General features: G+C 42.3%; 1 protein-coding gene across 1 annotated transcript; it reads right to left on the reverse strand.

Annotated features, from left to right (window-relative positions):
• Positions 1–575: 575 nt before the first annotated feature.
• LOC307089555 (bile salt-activated lipase-like) lies at positions 576–5,754 on the reverse strand (the record flags this gene model as incomplete). The annotated part of the gene is made up of 11 exons (XM_079755902.1): positions 576–756; positions 1,282–1,500; positions 1,938–2,138; positions 2,678–2,864; positions 3,334–3,448; positions 3,671–3,778; positions 3,961–4,091; positions 4,312–4,509; positions 4,759–4,878; positions 5,091–5,238; positions 5,689–5,754. 11 exons carry the CDS (start codon positions 5,752–5,754, stop codon positions 576–578), a joined length of 1,674 nt encoding a protein of 557 aa, XP_079612028.1.
• Positions 5,755–6,001: the final 247 nt, after the last annotated feature.

The following is a 6,001-nucleotide window of genomic DNA, read 5'->3' on the forward strand; positions in this document are numbered from 1 at the left end:
GGCTAGTATTGCCCGTTGCCGTGCGCTAGCCTACTCTGCAACTAGAAGGACTGAATGAAATGTGTTGAAAACTGTCTCCAATGATAAAGAACACCAAGGCTAACATGGGAATCAGGCCCTATGCCCAAAATTCCGAACTAACCCTTTTAGTGTTCCAGTCATTGTATCAAACCCGCTGAGAATAGTAGACAGTAGACAATAGAGACAGTTGTTATTAGCCCAAGCAGGCCAGGTCTGCTGGAAATGTGTCTGAACGGGAGGGAGGCCAGACGCACAGGCCAGAGCAAATAAAACATGAGCTTTCTGACTTGTCTGGTTCCCAGGTTTGTATTCAGCAGGTAGCAGTAAAATTACTGTAGTGATCAATATAGTAGTGGGTGTTCATGATAGTTGAAGTATCGTGACTCTGTCGTACTTTGTGTGTATATTTATGTTAGACGAGAAACAATGTTCAAAATAAGCCACAAAATGAATAAAAATATAGTAATCATTTATTAAATTTTTTAGTACGAATTTAATTGAACGGGATGGTTTGATGATTTTGATTCATGGCTTGAAGACCCCAGCGTCTTTCTTCATTGGTATTTGGGCAGCGACAGTTGGGGAAGAATATTGCCCCAGAAATGGACATAGCGCATCCTCAGCCTCTGCCTCACATAGCCGCGGTTCATCTTGGAGTTGATCTCTAGGTACTGGTGGCTGTTACTGTCGAAACGGGGCCAGGTCGCTGGCACGTCCAGACCCCTGTTGGGGTCGCTGAGGAGGGAAACAAAATGGCATGTTAGCATGGCAACAAACAGTTGGCAAAGGGCTTGACTCATTGGAATTCATTACAAGTTTCGTAAAAGGTCTCCAATGAGTTGAGGAATACACCTTGCCTTTGGGCACAGCACAGAGAAAAACAACAACTCTCAGAACCAAAATGGCTGTTGTTGTATAGAAGATGCATAGACACAATGGATAAGAAAAGGGGGATTCTGATTGATTCTCTGGTGTAAAGCAAGCTATTTTATATAAAATAAGAATAGAGTTAAGATATTACGTTTTATTGTAGTCATAGTTGAATCCAATGCATAACATTGAATATAATTTTTTTTGTTTTGATAGATTTTAAAATATGAGCAGTATTTTTGATTGTGCAAAGCACATTACAATCCTTGAGCATGAAGTGTATTTTATAAATAAAGTAAAAAAAAAAAAAAAAAAAGAGTCAAGTTTATCGCTGACTTGAAAGTTTAAGTTTGACTTGGGTCGTCATCGTTCAGCAGATCGTTTTTTTACCCAGTCTTGGCGAAGTTGGTCCAGTAGTGGATGAGGTAGCGGGAGACGTCCCTGTGGCTGGGCCAGTACCCCAGTGGCGTGGTGAAGGGCTTCCCGAACACATACTGCAGGTCGTCAGCGTGGTCCGCTCCCATCCAGCTGGGGTAGGGCAGCACCAGACCCCCCATGCGGTTGGGCTGGGAGAACAGGTAGGAGTACGTCCGGCCGCTTCTGCCAATTCTTTAGTGGGACGAAACCGAGGAGAACCGAGAAGAATGGTTACCATGGCAACAGATGAGGACACTGAGGACGGTAGAGCTTGATTGCACCTTATAGAAGTCCTGACGAGCAGTCTCTAATAATGAAAGAAACACGCTCTCATATACACACACGCATATAGCTTTAACTATTAGTATCTTAGCTAGCTCTACCTTAGCTTTCGACAACATTAATCCGTCTAACAGTAGGAATATCTTTTAGGTTGTTTCTGCACATGAAGCATTTACTTAAAAGACAAGGCAAGTTTATTTACATCGCCAAATCAGCTGGCCTTAAACACAAGAGAAATGGAAAATAAAAGTATAAGATGGTAAAATAATACATTTTATGGTATAGACAAACATTTGAATAAAATGATAAAAATGATTGAAATGGGATGTGCTTGCGTGTTCTCTTACGTGGCATTGGCATGGAGATAGAGGGCCGCCTGGGTGGGAATGAGAAAGATGTAGTCTGTCCCGATCTCCACCACAGTTTTCTTGATGGTCTCCTGGCTGGGGTTGGTTCCCCAGGTGGAGCTGTAGGTAAGGAATCCACTCTCCATACCGGCCAGGCCTTTCTCCTTAGTGTAGGAGCCCAGGAGTCTTTTCACATCATTCCTGTGGAGAGAAACATTGGTTGTTTCCAAAATCATCCACGTGTGCACTACAGGGCTGGTTTGGAGTCTTTGTTTGCAAGTCCAAGTCATGTCTCAATTATTTTTGGCGCAAGTCCAAGTAAAGTCTTAAAGCTTTAGGGCGCAAGTCTAAAGTCGTATTAATTGCATATTTTTTGCATAAGTAATAGTAGTAATAGTAATAGTTTAATTTGTATGAAAACACTGTTATTTATTCAAATTCAGGGAGAGAAAGGCCAAATTAACCAGAAGATGTCAGTAATGCTGAAGCAAACCTGCCTCGGAAACACATGAAAGGTACAGGTAAGAACAGGTGTATGGAATCAAACCAAGAAAATAAGAAAGCAAGTATAGATTAGTACAAAAACAAGATAAAGTAAAACCCTGAGCAGCTGCCCCGAGATATCTGAAGAATAAATAAAGATCTATCAGAAGGCCAACCAAGTAGAGAATTCAGCTCACGATTGGGAACATTTTCTCTTTTTAGTATGTCACTGTTTTACATGAATGACCAGAGCTTACACAGGCGTGTGTAACAGGTGGCTGTTGATGGTGGGCACGTCCAATCCTGTGAAGAGGTGTCCGTCCATATCATTTGCGCCAGCGATGTAGTCGATGTCAGCAGCGTTGTGGAACAAGTTACTTGGCTCATCGGGGAGGAAGTCTCCGTCAATGGTGGCTGCCAGGACCAGGTTAAACACCAAAGGGGCTGGTGTAGATGGACATAACACCACACTTTTAACCAGATAGACAGTGGCACATTCCTTGTGCATTAGGGCGTGGGTGAAGGAGTTGTTCAGAGGATATTCTAGATCCAACCCACTGTGAGTGGAAGAGTGTATCTTTGGTCCACTTCATCCATGTGTTGTGGAGAAATTAACTAAGTTCCTGCCGGGTAATCACAGAAAAGCTGGAGCATGAAAGTCCTCGGACCAATTTAGAAGGGGCAAATCCCTGACCAATGATTCAATGGTCGGACTTTTCCATGATTTTTTCTCGGGAAACAGAGTTGTGGTTGCAGACCGCAAGGTTTTGATCAGGCATCTTGCTTAGGTATACATCTTGCTTAGGTATAGAATCAATGCTACTACACCTACACCCTAGCCAAAAGGTTGATCTCTGAGAAGCTTAGTGTTTAGCTCAGGCAAGGGGTATAACTGCTCTGTTAATGGACTTACAATCAGGGGAGCTAGAGATTCGGGCGGTTCCTGCCATTGTGAGGGCCACCGGGTCAGTCATCTTAAGACAGGCTGCCATCCTTTCATCGGTGGGGCAGTTCACTTTCAGAGCTACCTGGAGGGAAGAGAAAATTACCAACTGTAATTAGCAGTAATTTCAGTTAGGACAGTTTGTCCAAAATTTGACCAGGAAGTGATGTTTCATAAAAGTGGGATTTATTTGAAACGGTCCACTTAATAATAAATGATATAGTTTTATCAATGCATTTATATAGTGCTTTCCAAGGCAAAAAAAAAAATCTGGGTTTGAAAGAAATTCTGAAGTTCTGATCAATACCTCTTCTGCAAACCTCCGCGGGTTTCTGTTGACGGCCCAGGGACAAAGGGCCGTACCACTCTGAGAGATAGCTCTTTTGAACAGCCCTTTGTTATGGGGAGTGATAGTCTTGTTGTGGTACAGACACACACACAAACACAATAACCGATGACAAGTTAGAAACATTTTACAATTCAGAACCCTGGATGTTTTGGGCAACAGTGATCATGTTGAACACCACTGAAACTCCCATAGTATTTGAGATTTGTTTGTAGCGTTGGTCACACATCCAGGGGGGAATCTTTCCTCACCTGGAAGCTAACACTGGCTGACCCAGCCGACTCCCCGAAGACAGTGATGTTATCGGGGTCTCCTCCGAAGGAGCGGATGTTCCTGCTGACCCAGGCGATGGCAGCCTGCTGGTCCCACAGACCGTAGTTACCTGGGAACAACGTCATGGCCCCATTAAGGTCTTTCAGTTCAGAATAATTGCTGACACAGCAAAAAACATCAGAACAAATGTCAGTTGCGTGGTCTTTTGGCCATCGAATGGCGATACCTTGTAGGCTACTAGCAGTATTGTGTCTATTTTAACATATTTAATTAAACCGGTGAAGATTTTCATACTGATGTATGTATTCCCTAAATGAACGGTCATTTACCAGGCATGCCAGAGTCTTCAGTGCTGAGGAATCCCAGGGGGCCCAGGCGGTATGCGACAGTGACCACGATCACGTCCCCTTTGTCCGCTATCTCCTGCCCGCTGTACAGGTAGTTGTTCAGGAAGGTGGCCCCCATGGAGCCCCCCCACAGGAAAGCCCCTCCATAGATCCACACCATGACTGGGAGATTAGTGGACACTAAGAAAATACGAGAGCAAATCAAGATCACATCGAGAGTTGAGAGTTTAATTTCCGACATGAGAAAAAACAATACATTTTGAGTAAGAAACCGACTCAAAGGGAAACCGTTAAGCTCGGCTATGAGTTCTACATTGGTCCAGAATTTGCAACTCCATAAAGGAGCAATGGTGTCCATGGTCCAACAGTACTTTTATACTAGAAATAGCTGAGCATGAAGGATCCCCTTCTACTAATATTTGTCCTAACCTGAGCGACGATGAGGGACCCAGATGTTGAGATAAAGGCAGTCCTCGCTACCACGGGTGGAGGTCATGATAAGGTTCAACTGAAGGCACCTCGGCCGATATTCAAAGGCCTTAAGGATTCCTGGGAAAGAATGAAGGTTCAATGTAAGATACATGCAGAAAATTAAGAGTCCACACCAAAATAATTCCAATTTCAAATTCCGAGGGAAACTAACGTTTAAACTCAACTTAAGCCGAATAATGTTGCATTGTCTTTTAGCTGACCCCTTGTCTTATAGATGCATATTTTCTCCACAGCTCCCTGAATTCCAAAGTTTAATATTTTTTACCCACCGTCCCATCCAGGGTGTCGCTCTGGTTTTTCGAACCTTCCGGGCATACCGGCAAAGGGAATTCCCTTGAAAACGTCCATGTGGTGTTTGTATCCCAGGCGGATGTTTTTGCCCTCCACCAGGCCTCCCTCCGTGTACACGGTACCCAGCTGCAATGGGGAAAAACGGCAGTTAGGAACTTCACTTAATAATATGCTTTTATTTTAAAACAACGTAGTCATCCGAATTTATTAATCTTTCAAATGACTGACTGTTCATAACTTGATTTATATTCATTTAATTTTATTTTTTAAAACTTCAAACACATTTTATTGTACTCTTTTTTAAAAAAATGTATGGTTCAGTTTCTTTATACAAATCTATATTTTTGTAGTTTAACCTGGTATTATCATTTACAATTTTTTTTTTGATTAGATATATTTGAAATATTAAATCATTTGAAAAAGATCATTATTAACTATAGCCCTTTAAGTCTTAACTTACCTAAAGTCGCAAATTAAATTTTAAAGTACATGAAAATCGGTAATACAAAACTAGCATGCTGAATATGGACATTTGCATGGATTACTATTATCATTATTATACAAAAAAACACTTACAGAAGCCCCAGAGGCCATCTCCAAAAAGAGACCAATGGCAACCAAAAGCCCGAGTGTGCGCATCATGTCTGAATGGTGAGGTTGGCGGTTCTGGACTAGTGGTATAAATACTGGAGACCCCTCCCACTGGGTGCGCCTGACAGATCATCACTGGACCCAACCTTCCAATGTCGGCCTTCTCCTCCACTGCTGATAAAACATACATGCAAGCCCCATACCATTACATCAAAGTTACAATTATGTACAATGAAATTTTTTTTGAATTGGTATACTTATTAATTGAAATACAAATGTTTCCCATAGTCCTCATTTG

This window comes from Pollachius pollachius (assembly GCF_949987615.1).
Source record: "Pollachius pollachius genome assembly, chromosome: 18".
Classification (NCBI taxonomy): domain Eukaryota; kingdom Metazoa; phylum Chordata; class Actinopteri; order Gadiformes; family Gadidae; genus Pollachius; species Pollachius pollachius.